This window comes from Canis lupus, chromosome X (assembly GCF_003254725.2).
Source record: "Canis lupus dingo isolate Sandy chromosome X, ASM325472v2, whole genome shotgun sequence".
NCBI classification, from domain to species: Eukaryota; Metazoa; Chordata; class Mammalia; order Carnivora; family Canidae; genus Canis; species Canis lupus.
Window position 1 is genome coordinate 17,622,484 of NC_064281.1, and position 15,740 is coordinate 17,638,223.

Genomic DNA, 15,740 nt, shown 5'->3' on the forward strand with positions numbered 1-15,740 from the left:
AGAGAGAGAGAGAGAGGCAGAGGGAGAAGCAGGCTCCATGCACCGGGAGCCCAACGTGGGATTCGATCCCGGATATCCAGGATCGCGCCCTGGGCCAAAGGCAGGCGCCAAACCACTGCGCCACCCAGGGATCCCAATTAATTAATTAATTTTAAAAAAGAAAGGGAGGGCATGGTGCTCCCACATCAATGAGGCATTTTTTTATACTTAATTACCCTAATTACCAGTGCTCATGTAACTGGAGAATACTAAAATGAAAACTCAGGACACAGGAATATCCTATACTACTCACTGAAGTAGTTGGAACCTTGCAATAACAATTCAGAGGAAGGACTAGGAATTCTAATAAGAATTTCCAAATCAGGGGGATCCCTGGGTGGTGCAGCGGTTTAGCGCCTGCCTTTGGCCCAGGGCGCGATCCTGGAGACCCGGGATCGAATCCCACATCGGGCTCCTGGTGCATGGAGCCTGCTTCTCCCTCTGCCTGTGTCTCTGCCTCTCTCTCTCTCTGTGTCACTATCATAAATAAATAAATAAACAAATAAATCGTTAAAAAAAAAAAAAAAAAAAGAATTTCCAAATCAGGCTTTTAGCCCCCAAGGGTAAAACAGTTGCTGACTCTGTCACTGTCACTCCACATTCCCTGGCATTTTGCCAGGCTCCCTAATTCTTTCCCATGGTGAAGACTTCAGGAAGCAAAAGCTTCAACTTTTTAACTTGGTGTTTCCTGTTATCTCTAGATTAGAGATAGTGTTTCAAAAACTGCCTAGTTTAAAAAAACTGATGTTCTTACTTTTATTGTGACAGAAGTAGAGAAGTGAACCATTCATTCATATTACTTTTACTTTAAAATATTCATTCATTCATTTGAGAGAGAGAGAGAGAGCACACAAGGTGGGGGAGAGAAACTCCAGCAGATTCAGTGCTGAACGCTAAGCCTAAAGCAGGGCTCAATCTCATGACCCTGAGATAACCCGAGCCAAAACCAAGAGTCAGATGCTTAACCAACTGAACCACCCAGGCACCCCTACTTTTAGTGTACAGAACCATCAGCCTGGAAGTTTAAGCTTTAACACAGAGTGAACATCGTGGTTTCCTGGTGCCCAACTGTGTATTTATCATTGTGTCTGTGAACAGGTTCCTGGTATAAATTTACCTGTCAACCAACTGACCTATTTCTTCGCTGCAGTTCTCATTAGTGGTGTTGTACATGAAATCGGACATGGGATAGCAGCTATTAGGTAATGATATTTTTCTTTCTACTACATGTAAAAACTTTTTACTTAGGAGGATTTATTGCTAAAATATGCTACATTTGATATTTTTTCTTTCTATGGATTTTTCCCAGTGCATATCCACATTATTTTGAGGTACCTTCTCTTTTATAAAGATTAATATGTTGATAAATATACTCTGTGCACATCTCTAATCTAGGTCTTTCTATCCTTTGCCCTTTAACAGCATGATTGTATCTTCATGGTTCTTCAAGATTTTCATCAAACACTGAAACCTAATCTTTATATTCATCATTAGGTCAGAATGCACTTGGAGCCCACTCGCTTGACTTCTTAGTACTTTTGACTTACTGGCTGAAATACTTCTCTGCTTTTACTTATGGCCTCTGCTGGCTAGAGCAAGAACATTGAAAGCTCTGGGTTTGTTAACAAATATCATAGTCTATTTAGAAACCCAAGTAGAAGATAAGAGAGGATGAGACCTGGAACTTGCTTCAAGTATGCCCTCCTCTCGTCTTGACTACTCAAATGTATCATTGTAATTACACCTGAGCATTTTAAAGGCTCCTAAACTTATAAAGTTGTGATAGGAGAGCACAATTTCCCCTTCACTCCCACTGATAATTATTGCAGTGATGAACACACATACTGATGGAAATGTGTTTTATCCTCTGGGTATATGTACCATATGAAAGGTTTCATAGAAGAAGATGTAATCACTTCTTACTACTTTCCAGTTGCTTATGAACAAGAGTCTGTTGACTACCAGTAAACCCTCATCTTGACAGAGCATACACTGTTACACAAGTGTGACATATAGTGGTTTAAGTGGGCAGCCTCTTTTTCTTTTTATCTCTCACTTTTGCTTCCATATTTTTGGCATTGCAGCTTTTAGGGTTCTGCATATAAAATCAGTGTTATTAACAGTTTATTACTTCAATGTATATTCATGAAACAGTGTAATCTTTTATAAAATCCAACTGCCAAGTGAAAGTGAGTTTTGCAGTATATTATATACTCATTACTAAATGATAGTACGATATATTGGGGGGATGGCTTTTTTAGTATGGTTGTTTGGTCTTATGAGGCTGTTAGGTGTAATTCAAGTTTTAGAGAATGAATTGATAAAAAATAGTTTTCTTAAGGACAATCTGAGCATTATGCATATCTAAGTATATTTATTTTAACATTAATTCAATAGGAATATACTTAGATAAAACTCCACTTTTATTTATTAATAGCTAAGACAAGTATAAATATTTAGATACTTTACTTGAATTATATTTTCCATTGTGTCCTCTGAAAATAATTCAGAGTAAACCACAAAATTCTTTCATTTACCTTTTCATGGAAATATTAACCATTTCTTTATATATGACTAATTTCAAGTTATTGCTCAGCGTATTGGTTTCTAAAAGTTTTGAAGTTTTAAGCCTATTTCAGAATGCCCTTGTTTTATGCAATTTCACAGATAACCAAACCTGTACACTACTGTAAAATTATGGAGAGATAACTACCATATATGAGTTTATTTTTCTTGACTGTCCAGAGACACCTGTTAAGCAAGAATTTAAATTACAGTAGGAAGTTTTAAGATTAAATACATTATTAATTTGAAAAATGCAATACTAGTTGTTAATTCCTTTTTCTTTTGTGATTTCTTAGGGAACAAGTTCGATTTAATGGCTTTGGGATTTTTCTCTTCATTATTTATCCTGGAGCATTTGTTGATCTGTTCACCACTCATTTGCAACTTATATCACCAGTCCAGCAGCTAAGGATATTCTGTGCAGGTAACAGACTTAAATTTCTTTATTCATGTGCATATTGTTATGGAAAGTAGTCACATCACAAATGAAAATGTCTCATCTTTTAGTTGATAAATTCAGTTTATAAGATTCTCAGTTAAAAGTAATAAAGCAAGGGGCTTTGGGCTGGCTCAGTCTGAGGAAGCATGTGCCTCTTGAGCTCAGAGTCATGTTGGGTGTAGAGATAACTTAAGTGTTTTTTTTAAAAAGTAATAAAGCAAAATAATTTACATTCCAGTTTCTTCAAAAACAACAATTTTTAAAAGACTGAAAGTAAAATGAACAGGACATACCATGTAAATGTGAACAGAAAATATGACTACATTAAATTACTTAGATATAAGGGGTCACTTAATAATCATAAGGAATGTAATCCACAATGACAGTGTAATCATTGTAAACTCACTACATCAAGTAACAAACCATCAAAACAAAAATGGGAAAAGTGCAAGGAAAAAACAAAAATATAATAAAGGAAGCTGATCTCATTTCTCAATACATGGCAAATAAGTATGAAAAGTCAGATGATCAAAACTCTTAAGTAGTAAAGGAAAATTCAATAAATATGTCAAACTCTATATCATGACAATGTCTTTTCAATGACCGTGAAACATAAAAATTGACCAATTTAAATCAAAACCTAATTGTGGTATATTTAAAAATGATAATGAGAGGCAGCCCAGGTGGCTCAGCGGTTTAGCGCCACTTTTAGCCCAGGGCCTGATCCTGGAGACCCGGGATCAAGTCCCATGTCGGGCTTCCTGCATGGAACCTGCTTCTCCCTCTGCCTGTGTCTCTGCCTCTCTCTCTGTGTCTCTCCTGAGTAAATAAAATCTTAATAAAAAAAATAAAAATGATAATGAAATAAGTTGTAAAGTTTTGCTAAAAGGAAAATTTACTGCAGTTATGAAATAAATGAAAATAAGTCAGTTAAGCATTCAACTGAAGTGAGAAAACTATAAAATAGTTAACAAATGATATAATAAAGATGTAGGTAAAAAAGTAGGAAAAAGGTCTTAAGAGGCTTTTTTTTACACATGGCAAAAAGCAACTACAGACAATTTGCAGTCAGATTGGGGAATAACACCTGATACAGAGAAAATCAAAACAATTATAAAAGTGTTTTGTTCATCTCTGCAAACGTTTTTCAAAAACTTAGATAATTATTTAAAAATATATGGGATCCCTGGGTGGTGCAGCGGTTTGGCGCCTGCCTTTGGCCCAGAGCGCGATCCTCGAGACCCAGGATCAAATCCCACATCGGGCTCCCAGTGCATGGAGCCTGCTTCTCCCTCTGCCTATGTCTCTGCCTATCTCTCTCTCTCTGTACGACTCTCATAAAAAAATAAAAAATTAAAAAAAATTATTTAAAAATATAAATGGCCTAAACTCCAGAGAAGATTTTTTAAAAATCTCAATAGGCTAATTTACAATGGGAGAAATGAAGAAAGCTGAGGAAGAATGCCTCTGAAAGTTTCATAGGTACAATTCTTCCCAATCTTGAAGGAAAAGGTTTTTTTATTTATTTTTTTTAGGATTTTATTTATTCATGAGAGATAGAGAGAGAGGGAAAGAGAGACAGAGAGAGAGAGGCAGAGACACAGGCAGAGGGAGAAGCAGGCTCCATGTAGGGAGCCCGACGCGGGACTCGATTCCAGGACTCCAGGATCACGCTCTGGGCTGAAGGCGGCGCTAAACCGCTGAGCCACCCAGGCTGCCCAGGTTTGTTTTTTTTTTTTTTTTTTTTTTTTTTTTTTTTAATTCCACTTTAGCATAAACTTTATAGATCGCATGGAGAAGGAAATTTTTTTTTAATTATTAAGCTAATTTAACACTGATACAACATCTTATAAAGTACCAAAAACTCTAAGTATGATATATTTAATTACTGCAAAGATGGTTCAGCAATAAGAAATCTGTTTGAAAGTGGTAAACATCATTTACCATTAGGGGAAGAAATCCTCACCTCAGCAGTTACCCGACTGGGTATTTAACAAAATTCAACATCCATTAATGGCTAAAATATATATATATATATATCTCCTTAGTAGAAGTAAAAATAGCTGGACACTTCTAGTGGCATAACACTAACAAGCATTCTTGTTAGAGGACGAGGCAAGCAATCCCATTACCAATTTATCACGGATACTATTAAATGGTCTCTAAATGTGGGTCCGTACAGTACGAGGGAAGAAGGAAGCAAAAATACTAGGAGTAAGCCGTGTTTCCAGAGTTCTATACCTTGTTCCACCTTGGTTCCCTTGGTGGAACACGGGAAACGAGAACATCAATGGAAATATAGAAAAATTCTGTGAAGAACGTGACCACCGAATTAATATTCAAAAAACAATACCGTGGTGTTCGGAGCGAGGAGGAGCGGGTGACGTGTGCACGAAGGCTGCAGCATCCACGAGTACGTGGATGTGAACGTAAGCACGTACTTGGTGAGGCACTGAGAAGCGCATGCGCCAGGCGCTCCCAGAAGCACCCGCACCTTCCGTGCCCTCGGCGTCCTCGGCGTCCTCGGCGTCCTCCGGCTACGCTGCGTCCTCCGCCTTTCCGCGTCTTGCTGCTGAACTGTGCAGACCGGTCTGTGGTGCTCGCGGTTTCCTCTGGAGCGCTCGCCTTGCTCAGCCTTTTCTGCAGCCTGCCAGCCGCCCACCAGCTGCCGAGGAGCCAAAGCCTCTGTGGAGCTCTCAGCCATGGCCTCAAACGACGCTCTCTACATCCCCACAGAAAATTTGGAGATCCTTACAGATCTTGTGGAGCTGCACCAGATCCATGTGGAGACTGCCCCAGGGGCGATTGTCCCCATGGCGGGCGTCCCCTTGGACGGCGTCCCCATGGCGGGCGTCCCCTTGGATGGCATCCCCTTAGACGGCATCTCCTTGGACGGCGTCACCTTGGACGGCATCCCGTTGGACGGCATCCCGTTGGACGGCATCCCGTTAGACGCCGTCCCCTTGGAGGCCGTCCCCATGGACGCTGTCCCCTTGGAGAGCATTCCTGTGGAGACCATCCCTGTGGAGACCATCCCTGTGGAGAGCATTCCTGTGGAGAGCATCCCTGTGGAGAGCATTCCTGTGGAGAGCATCCCTGTGGAGAGCATCCCTGTGGAGAGCATTCCTCTGGAGAGCATCCCTGTGGAGGCGATGGCGATGGAAACCATCACCGAGTACGAGATTATCAGCGGCAGTTGGGTCCACGGTGGCCACCACCATCCGCCTCTGATTGCACTGCAGCCGCTTGTTACCAACAACCCGAACCAAGGGGACCACGACCAGGAACTAATCATGGTGCAGACACAGGAGGAAGTGGTGGGCTACTACGAGTCAGAAAACCTGCAGGCCACCAACAATTTCGAGGACCAGATGGTCTTCCCGGTTGATGAAGACGACGGCTTCCAGCAGACCCTGGCTGGCTTGTCAGCTTCCGCATCATCATCAACCTACAGCCGCAGCAAAAAGCGCGGCGGCCAACACAGGAAGGCCAGCAGTAAGAAAAATCACACCGCCAGTGAGGACCAGGCTGGAAGTAGCAGCTCCAAGATGGACTGCAAAAAATGGGAGCAGAAGCAGGTGCAGATCAAAACCCTGGAGGGCGAGTTCTCCGTTACCCTGTGGTCCCCAAGCGAGAAAAGAGACCACGAGACCGGACAGATTGAGGACTCTGCTCCTGATTATTCAGAGTACATGACCGGAAAGAAGCTTCCTCCCGAAGGAATACCTGGTATTGATCTCTCAGATCCTAAACAACTGGCAGAATTTACTAGAATGAAGCCAAAACCCAAAGAAGCTGCTCTAAGAACAATAGCTTGCCCTCATAAAGGCTGTGTGAAGATGTTCAAAGATAATTCTGCCATGCGGAAACATCTGCACACCCACGGTCCTAGAGTCCACGTATGTGCAGAATGTGGCAAAGCTTTTGTCGAGAGCTCGAAACTAAAACGACATCAACTGGTGCATACTGGAGAGAAGCCCTTTCAGTGCACATTTGAAGGCTGCGGAAAATGCTTTTCCCTCGACTTCAATTTGCGTACACATGTGCGAATCCATACCGGAGACAGGCCCTACATTTGCCCCTTTGATGCCTGCAATAAGAAGTTCGCTCAGTCAACTAACCTGAAGTCTCATATCTTAACACATGCAAAGAACAAAAACAGCCAGTAAGAAGAGAAGACCCTTCTCAAACTTGGGAAGTGTCTAATAGGAATGCGATTGGAAATAAATACACCTCTCTTGTGTATTGCTTCTAGGAAATAATTTTTTTAATGATACCTATACATCTAAGGGTCATGTTTTGATAAGAGTAGTAAAAAGGAAAGTAAAAAGTAAAAAAAAAAAGTATTCATTTATATAAGATAACATTAAGATATTAAATCTTGTTCTGTAATGCTACTTGAAATACATGGTGTTTTTATAAAGTTTGGTCCCAACAGGAGGATAATTTATGAATCTCACATCAAAAGACAGTTCTTTATACAACTGTTCTAAAAATGGGACTTTTCACATTTTTTTAAAATACGAAGTTTCATGTATTGCTTACAAATTTTTAAAGTTCTATATTTTCCAAATGTTCATAATTATACTTTTAGGAATATGTTTAGTAATTCTATGTTTTTTCTAAAGGTTGGTAATTTTGCTTGTGATGGATTTTCTTTAATTTTTTTGATAGATTTTCTTTAAAAGAATGAACAGCTATATATGTGCACAAAGTATTTTCCTGCTTATAAAGTTATATAGATTTTGTTGGCTATATTAATTTTGGTTGTATTCTTTGATGTTAACACATTTTTTCCTAACTACCTTTTAACTGCATTGATTTCCATAGTATTGAATATTAGATGTGATTTAATAGTATAAGACAATTTAAATCTGTTTTAGTCATTTTATTTCCCAAAAGTACTGTCAGGTGCTGTTGTTTAGTATAATTTCTTTGAATATTCAGTTAGAGAGTGGTGCTCAGTTGTAGAATATATTGTGTATCTTGACTTTTTTCAAAAATACTTGATATGTATATCTTGTGTAATAGAAAAAGCAAAAATAAAATACTTCTTCTGAAGAAGGAAAAAGCTTGCCTATATAAATATCATAGCTAGAAAATAGAGACAATGAGGAAGTTGCTACTGGCTTCTGGTGGGTAGAGGCTAGGGACGCTGCTGAACAACCTATTTGCACAATATAGTTCCCCACAACAGAGAATTAAGTGGCCTAAAATGCCAGTAGTGCCACTGTTAAAAACAAACAACAACAACAACAACAAAAAATCCTGCTTTAGAAAAAGTAAAAGTTATAACAAAGATTCCTTTGGTATACTTATAAATAAATCATTAACGGACAAGAGATTTTTTTTTAAATAAAGGAACTGTGTATGTTCTATTGCCACTTTGCCATCAAGGGCAAATATGGAATCTAGAGGGGTAATATTGTGCCAGCTGCGTCCCTAACGAGACAAGAAGCTGTACAGAGTCCAGAAAGCAGTGCTGCTCTATTACCCTTCTGACTCTGAATGAGAAAACAATAGAGTCTTTGCTATGGTTGTGTGGTGGGATTATCCTAATAAGGGAGAAATGGTGAGAGTGCAATTCTCCTCATGGCAGTCTCCCATGGACTGCCATCCTGAGGAGCTGGGGGAAAAGTTGAATTTAACACATGGCAACAGTGGTAAATCTAATCAACATTGGGGATGGATTATTTTGTGAAATTGTACTGAGACTAGCAATTTGGGTTGGGGAGGGTTATACTCTACCACTAAATTAGTTTTACTAGAGTAAATTCCAGTAGGCAAAAGAAAGTTTTTGTTTTAAAAAAAAAAAAAAGAAAAGAAAGTTTTTGTTTTAATTTTGTTTTTTAAATCAAGCTATGGAAGCAATATAAGAAAACACCAGATGAGTGCCTTCTATAATCTTGAACTGGAAAAGGCTTAATGCAAAGGAACAATTTGACCACACCAAAATGTAAGGTGTCTGCATAGGTAAAACCAAGCCAAAAAACAAACTGGAAAAAAATTGTAATACCTCTTACAAAGGACCAAATTAATATATACATTCAAAAATAATATATGCAAATTAGTAAAAAAAATGTAAACAGGCAATGGATAGAAATAGTTCTCAAACAACAAATACAAATAGTCTTTTAATAAACATGAAAAATGGGACAGCCCGGGTGCTCAGCGGTTTAGCCCTGCCTTCAGCCCAGGGCCTGATCCTGGAGACCTGGGATCGAGTCCCACGTCGGGCTCCCTGCATGGAGCCTGCTTCTCGCTCTGCCTCTCTGCCTCTCTCTCTCTCTGTGTGTCTCTCATGAATAAATAAATCTTTAAAAAAATAGACATGAAAAATGTACAAGCTTGTACTTAAATCTCAACAGATCTTACCTTTAACCTAGCAGATGGCAAAATCTAATGTTATAGTATCCAGTGTTATTTACAGGGTAAGGAAACCTATGCCAATTATGAAAACAAATTAATGCAGACTCATTGGAGATTAATTTTTTTTAAGATTTTATTTGAGAGCAAGAGAGCACGAGCAGGGAAGAAAGGGAGAAGCAGGCTCCCCGCTGAGCAGGGGGCCTGACTGGAGCCCTGTCCCAGGGATGGACCTGAGCCAAAGGCAGGCACTCAACTGACTGAGCCACCCAGGCACCCCTGGAGGTCAATTTTAATGCACGTTTTTTTGACCCAACAATTCGGTTTGTATGTAACTTTCCATACCCTCACAGATGCAGACTTAACTAGATATATATGATGTGAGCAAAGTTGTCAGCATTGTTTGAAAAAGTTAAAACAGGCTAAGTGATCATTAGTAGGGAACCCTATAAATAAGTCAATATGTTTTTTAAAGTGGATTACTCTAATCGTTACAAGAACTGGGCATTCTGATAAATTAGTAAAGTAATGGATATAAGAAAATAAAGTCATGGATATAAGAAATTGGATAGATATGAATATTCAAATGAGAGAAAAATCCAAAGTACATACATGGAAAAGCAAAATATAGTTTCCAATAAAGAGTTTGATACCACTGGTATATTTATTTATTTATTTATTTTTCCACTGGTATATTTAAAAGATTTCTCTATATAGAATAGATTGTTTACCCATTGTGTCCTGGACTAGACTTGCTCTGGATATTTCCAGAATTAAACAAGTTACAACACTCAAAAAAAAAAAAAGGAAGAATGTCTTAACAGTGTGAATAAGGTACATGAAACACGTCTTATTTAGATATCTGACTACCATAATAGCTAAAAACAGCAATGACTTAAACTCTCATAAAACATTCCAAATGTAAGTAGTTCAGCACTGATAATTGTATTATTTGGGGGACCCAAACTCTGTCTTGTTAGCTCTGCTGTTCCTAACATGCAGCTTCTATGTCATGGACTCAGGTTTATCTCCATCATAGCTACATTCCAGCAATGAAGACAATGATATCCCTATTACCTCCACTCATATCCTGCTAGCCAAAGCAGTCATATGGCCATACTCAGCTTCCTGTGAGTCTGGGAGATGTCTTTAGGTTACGTTTCTGTCGTTATAAAACATTGGTTGTCTCAACGTGGATGGAACTGGAGGGTATCATGCTGAGTGAAGTAAGCCAGTCGGAGAAGGACAAACATTATATGTTCTCATTCATTTGGGGAATATAAATAATAGTGAAAGGGAATATAAGGGAAGGGGGAAGAAATGTGTGGGAAATATCAGAAAGGGAGACAGAACGTAAAGACTGCTAACTCTGGGAAACGAACTAGGGGTGGTGGAAGGGGAGGAGGGCAGGGGGTGGGAGTGAATGGGTGACGGGCACTGGGGGTTATTCTGTATGTTAGTAAATTGAACACCAATAAAAAATAAATTAAAAAAAAACATTGGTTGTCGTTATAAAACATTGGTTCTCAAGCACTGATGCGTTTACCCTCTTGGAGATGTTTGGAATGTGTGGGGTATAGGGGCCATTCCTTGGTTGCCTCTCTGAGGGGAGTCCCTGAAGGAGGAATTAGGAAGAGATGTACACAGCTGTGGCAAGGTTGTAGGACCAGCCTCCAGCACACCACTGAGTTCACAACTATCTCTGTATTTAAAAAAAAAAAAAAAAAAGAGGAAGAAGAAAAAAAATCTCTGTATATTTGATAGAGATGGTTGTAGTCTGTGACATGGTGCAAGATACTCTGTTTGGTACATCAATATCACTCTCCATAATAGTTTAATTCCTAAAACACTCTCTTTTTCCAAGGACCATTTGGATTTCCATAACGCAGCTCAGCAAGAATGTTTTTTATTTCATCTTAACTTTTATTTGAATAGCGTTGAAATTTTTTTCAAAGATCACAAATATGCTTCAATTAATAATGTATACATTTTCTGAAATGAGGATAAAGCAAGTAGAAAATATTAATTCTATGTTTCACATATATAGATGTTGTAACATAGATTCCATTAGTGTTAAATCATATTAGTGTATGATTTATGGTCTTAATGTGGTATTAACATGCTCATTTTACATTTCAGTATCTGAAATGGAAGAGGCCTCTAACTGAACATCTTTCCTCTGTACTAATAAGTAGATCTATATGCTTCACAGCTTCTTCTGGTTACTTTACTAACTTATCCGAATGCCCAGGTGTTATAAGTCCAGATACCTAGATCATTCCTGCCCCAGTTGAGCTTATTTCTTTTTTTTCCTCTCTTTTCAGGTATATGGCATAATTTTGTCCTTGCACTCCTTGGCATTTTAGCTCTTGTTCTCCTCCCTGTAATTCTCTTGCCATTTTACTACACTGGAGTCGGGGTGCTCATCACTGAAGTTGCTGAGGTAAATAATGAGGATTACGTGAGGCATTCATCTACCAGATTTTGTGATGTAACAGCATTTTATGTTAGGAACTTATATTCAACTTTTCACATATAGAATGTTCGGTTTCTTTTTATTATTATTTTTTTATTTTTTTAATGATCTGTTTCTTTTGAAGAAATTAATCCTTTTAAGTCGAACAAAAAGTTTTTTGAAACATACTGGATTTTTAAAAATACTTAAAATTGCTTCTGTTCTGAGTTACAAAGATAGTATGAAGATTTTCTGCCTGTACTTTGTTGATAAAATGCATCATTTACCTTTACTGTTTATTTTTATAACTGTGCTTTTGTGTCAGATATCCTTACTCCTAAGTAAGAAGATTGAAACTGAGGCTAGCCAGCCAGAACATTTCTTAGGGGTTTAAGTTACTGTCTTCAACTCTTTATTTCACTCCCTTAGACAAGAATTACTACAATGGCATCATGTTTTTTCAGATTTTCAGAAGAAGAAAATTACTTTTGTGAGCAACTGGCTCACATACTCACTGTGCTGACGGTATTGTCTGCATATTTGGGACTCTGTTTAGATAAGGACTTGTCTTATAATTTTATCCACCGAGGGTATACAAGATAATGAAAGCATTCTGATGACTACTTTCATAAAAAATTTTAATTAGCAGTGGGAAAAACTTTATCATATTAATCTTCATAGTTGGCAAGTGAGTTTTTTTTCAATTATGAAAACTTCAGAATCTTGAAGAAGTAGGAAAAGTAACTGTTAGGTTTTATCTTGTTAACATTCTAGGACTATACATCTTGGATTCAGAGCTGGATTATTTTCTGCATTAGTCAAAATATTCTACATAATTAACTCAATGTCTTTATTATTTGGTCAGATTAATCATAGCTTGTCTTCATACGTTATCTGATTTGGTTGTACCCTCTTCCCAAGGACTCACCTGCCATTGGACCCAGAGGCCTTTTTGTGGGAGACCTTGTCACCCATCTACAGGATTGTCCTGTTACTAATGTACAAGATTGGAATGAATGTCTAGATACCATCGCCTATGAGCCCCAAATTGGTTACTGTATTAGTGCATCAACTTTACAGCAGTTAAGCTTCCCAGTTAGAGGTGTGTATATTTCTTCAGTATAATATAATGCTTCAAGCAGCAGTACTTGCCATTCACCAATCCTCAGACCACATCTATAGATTTTATTATGTTCTAATTTCTTTAAAACAAATCAGTTAAGTAATAATAGGCCCAAACTAGTAAACATTCTTCTTGGTAAGTTGAGTACTAATTTTTATATATTGTTGAATTTCTAACTACTTTCACAATATTATATTTGACTTTCAGGACTCTAGTGTCTAATTCTTTCTGCATTTAGAAGAACTTGTGTTAAGTCAGCTTTCAAGCTCAACCATAACCAATTAACTAAATTCCAGTAATTAAATACCCCCATGCCGTATGGGTGGTGTCATATCCAAAGCTATTTGAGGTAGAGTTACTTTATGTGTCAGGCATCCAGAGGAAGTAATTTTGACATCCGAAAATACACTCTGAAGTCAGATCTTTTGTTTTGTGTAGCAAGTGACAAGGTGAAGCAAGTTTACTACACTCAGAAGCTGCCAAATTTATTTCAGCTCTGAAAAATCAGCCTCTGAATTCTTTATACAAAATCACAGCACCCAGGTTATTGTCAGTGTTGAAAAACACAAGTTCTATTCACAGACTATATCTTTAAGTCAACAAGTGTCCTGGATGCTTGTCCACATTTACTTGGGGTTTGGAAATATGGTAAATAATCAAGAATAACTTCACAAAAATACTGTGTACAAAAATGGCAGAGTAGTAAAAACTGATTTTTAAATTTTTTTCAAATTTAATCTTCCATGTATAATGCATTTTTAAGAACTTTTATTATTGTAAAAAGTTTCCAAACATACATAAAAGTCAAGAGGGTCCCTGGCTGGCTCAGTCCAAGAAGCATGCAACTCTTGATGTTGGTCTAGAGATTACTTAAATAAATAAAACTTTAGAACAAAATAAAAGAAAGTAGTATAAATGAAACCTCATGCATCCTCCTTCCAGCTTCAGCAATTATCAACATTTTGCCAGCTTTTTAATCTAATCAGCCCACTTTTGAGAGGAGTATTTTAATTTTTTTTTGAGGGGAGTATTTTAAAGTACATCCCAGGCATCATATCGTTTCATCCATGACTTTTAACATGTCTTTAATATATGATGACTTTTTATTTTTTAAGATTTGATTTATTCATTTGAGAGAGAGTGCATATGAGGGTGGGGAAGGGCAGAGGGAGAAGCAAACTCCCACTGAGTAGGGAGCCTGATGTGGGGCTTGATCCTGGGACTCCAGGATCATGACCTGAGCCGAAGGCGGACACTCAACCGACTGAGTCACCCAGGCATCTTATATGATGACTTTTTAAACATGACCATAGGGATCCCTGAGTGGCTCAGCGGGTTTAGCACCTGCTTTCGGCCTAGGGCGAGATCCTGGAGACCCCGGATCAAGTCCCGCGTCAGGCTCCCCGCAAGGAGCCTGCTTCTCCCTCTGCCTGTGTCTCTGCCTCTCTCATTCTTTCTCTGTGTCTCTCATGAATAAATGAATAAACTCTTTTTAAAAAATGACCATAGTACTGTTATTCCCACCTAACAAAATTAACACCAATTCCTAATATCTAATTGGTATTCACTTTTCCCTAATTGCTTTCTTTTTATTTATTTTTTATTTTTTTAAGATTTATTTATTTATTCATGAGAGACACACACTGAGAGAGAGGCAGAGACATAGAGGGAGAAGCAGGCTCCTCACAGGGAGCCTGATGTGGGACTCGATCCTGGATCCCAGGATCATGACCTGAGCTGAAGGCAGGTGCCCAACCGCTGAGCCACCCAGGCGTCCCCCTAATTGCTTTTTTCATACTTGATTTAGGTTGAATGGTATATCTTCTAAGTATCTTTGAACGTGAAACAATTTCCCGTTTGGGGTGGAGGGTGGTTATCATTTAAGAAACAGTCATTTGTTTTGTCAAATTGCCCATATTCTGGTTTTGTCTGGCTCTGTGTTATCCTTATGATGTCGTTAATATGTTCAGCTATCCCCCCATATTTCCTATAAATGGTCATTAGGTTTAGAGTCTTGCTTAAATTCAGGATCCATTTTTTGAGGGGGTGAAAATACTTCCTAGTTCTCATTACTTCCTATTGCATCATGTCAGGACGCACACAGTGTTATGTCCTGTGGTAATGTTAACATTGTTCAGTGGGCTAACCTGACTCTTTAAGGTTGAAATATTTATAAATTTTTCCTGTTCTCAAGAACCACTTACCATCTTCTCAAACATTTCAGATGACAGAAGGTTGGTGTATGACCTATAATGCATTCTTTTCTGAGAAAAATAATCCAGTATTTCACACTTCTTAAGTCCTGTATCATTTTCCTCTAGTTTCTCTAAATTTGGTATAATCTCTGTTGAATTACAAAAGCCAAATTGACACAGTAATCAAAGTTCTTTCTAGTAGAATTGTTTTATTTAGGATATCTGCATTTCAAATACTCAAGGTTTTGTCCTTTTCCTGTCATACAGAATGGAAATGAAAATTTTCCTGAAAAACTATGAAACTCTTTCCTTACTAACTTTTTGAGTATTTCACCATTATGGGTCATATGCTGGATCTTTGGAGGTATTTATGTAAAAATGTAAAGCAGATATTAATCTTTCCACACTAATAAAAAAAGAGTCCCAAAATAATTCTTCAATATCTATTTCATCTCCTTAGGAGTGACTGTATTAGGATACCTGTTGATTTTACATGATGACTGTGTCTGATAAACCTGTACCTTTATTTAAAATAGAGTGCATATATTTAGCTACCTT

The 15,740-nt window shown here is 38.0% G+C and overlaps 2 protein-coding genes across 5 annotated transcripts in view; both read left to right on the plus strand.

Moving 5' to 3' along the window:
* MBTPS2 (membrane bound transcription factor peptidase, site 2) overlaps positions 1 to 15,740 on the plus strand; it is a 63,776-nt gene that overhangs the window by 12,382 nt on the left and 35,654 nt on the right. For all 4 annotated transcript variants that reach the window (XR_003132754.3, XR_003132753.3, XM_025438488.3 and 1 more), the window contains 4 exons: positions 1,138 to 1,241; positions 2,901 to 3,028; positions 11,734 to 11,852; positions 12,786 to 12,966. Coding sequence is in view for 2 of the 4 variants with exons in the window: in XM_025438488.3 (XP_025294273.1) it covers positions 1,138 to 1,241; positions 2,901 to 3,028; positions 11,734 to 11,852; positions 12,786 to 12,966 (532 nt within the window). In the remaining 2 variants the exon portion in view is untranslated. The remainder of the gene's footprint in view (positions 1 to 1,137; positions 1,242 to 2,900; positions 3,029 to 11,733; positions 11,853 to 12,785; positions 12,967 to 15,740) is intronic.
* On the plus strand, positions 4,776 to 11,146 carry YY2 (YY2 transcription factor). The gene has a single exon (XM_025438514.3). The coding sequence runs from the start codon at positions 5,746 to 5,748 to the stop codon at positions 7,210 to 7,212; it is 1,467 nt and encodes a 488-aa protein (XP_025294299.1). The 5' UTR covers positions 4,776 to 5,745; the 3' UTR covers positions 7,213 to 11,146.

Coding starts and splice junctions, on each gene's coding strand:
- YY2 (XM_025438514.3), top strand. CDS start 5,746: ATGGCCTCAAACGACGCTCTCTACATCCCCACAGAAAATTTGGAGATC.